Source organism: Geospiza fortis, unplaced genomic scaffold (genome assembly GCF_000277835.1).
Source record: "Geospiza fortis unplaced genomic scaffold, GeoFor_1.0 scaffold415, whole genome shotgun sequence".
Lineage (NCBI taxonomy): Eukaryota > Metazoa > Chordata > Aves > Passeriformes > Thraupidae > Geospiza > Geospiza fortis.
This window is the reverse complement of record NW_005054672.1, coordinates 41,847-42,956: the sequence shown is the minus strand read 5'-3', so window position 1 is coordinate 42,956 and position 1,110 is coordinate 41,847. Positions and strand designations below refer to the sequence as shown.

At 63.8% G+C, this 1,110-nt stretch overlaps 1 protein-coding gene across 1 annotated transcript in view; it reads left to right on the top strand.

Moving 5' to 3' along the window:
• HAP1 (huntingtin associated protein 1) overlaps nt 1–1,110 on the top strand; it is a 9,963-nt gene that overhangs the window by 4,830 nt on the left and 4,023 nt on the right. Inside the window, exons 2-4 of the mRNA XM_031065066.1 lie at nt 416–492; nt 592–708; nt 800–900. Coding sequence (XP_030920926.1) covers nt 416–492; nt 592–708; nt 800–900 — 295 coding nt within the window. The remainder of the gene's footprint in view (nt 1–415; nt 493–591; nt 709–799; nt 901–1,110) is intronic.

The following is a 1,110-nucleotide window of genomic DNA, read 5'->3' as shown; positions in this document are numbered from 1 at the left end:
TGTGAGCCCGGCTCGGCACGGTGCCACCCACAGCTATTTATACTGGAGCTCCAGCCTGCTTTCTGCTGGAGATGTCGCCTCCGATCTTGCCTCTGCTGCTGCCCTTCCCTGTCCCCCCTTCCTGTCCGTGAGCCCTGCAGTGGGGCTGGCACTGTGCCTGTGCTGTGGGGTCAGCAAGGGGACCCACAATTTTTCTTGCCACTCCAAGGTGTGAGCAGGGTTGGGGATGAGGTGTGAGCCCCCCATTTCCCACGATGCTGTCCCAGCAGTGGGGGTCCCTGCCTGGCACTGTGTGAGGGCATACCCAGCAGACAAAAGGTCCTTTTTGGAGACCAGCCTTGGGGGGACAGTGCTGAGCCCCTGGGTCAGTGCTCCCACAGTGGGGGGGGTTCACCCTGTGGCCCTCTCCCCCCAGTCCTGTGTGCTGAGCGGGTGGCCAGGATCACAAAGACCTACCACGATATCGATGCTGTCACCAACCTGCTGGATGAGGTACGTTGGAGATCCCACCTGTGTGAGGGCTGGGGGCGCCCTGGGGACACAGGGTGGCGTGAGGAGTGGGGAAGGGGTGATCTGACCTGCCTCCTGCAGAAAGAGCGGGACCTGGAGTTAGCAGCACGCATTGGGCAGTCCCTGCTGAAGCAGAACCGGAGCCTCACTGAGCGCAATGAGCTCCTGGAGGAGCAGCTGGAATTGGCCAAAGAGGAGGTAACAGCTCCTGGCACAGGTCTGGGCTTTGGCCCCCTGGGGGCTGCTGCGGTCCCTTTGGCCGTGTCCTGAAGCACTTTTGCCTCTCCAGATTGCGCAGCTGCGGCACGAGGTGTCCATGCGGGATGACCTCCTGCACTTCTACACCACCACCACGGAGGAGAGCGAGCCCACCACCACCACCTCCACACCGTGAGTGGGACTCCCTGTCCTGCCGCTCCCCTGGGGCACAGCTGCTCCTGTGGGCTGGCCAGGAGCCATCACCATCCCTGGGGTAGCACTGGCCACGTCCCTGCCCTCCCTTGGTGACCGTGGGTCCGACCCCACAGAGCTCGGTGGCTGTGGATGCCTGGGAGCTGGGGGAGCGGGCAGGGGTCAGAGTGGGCATTCCCACCCTGCCTG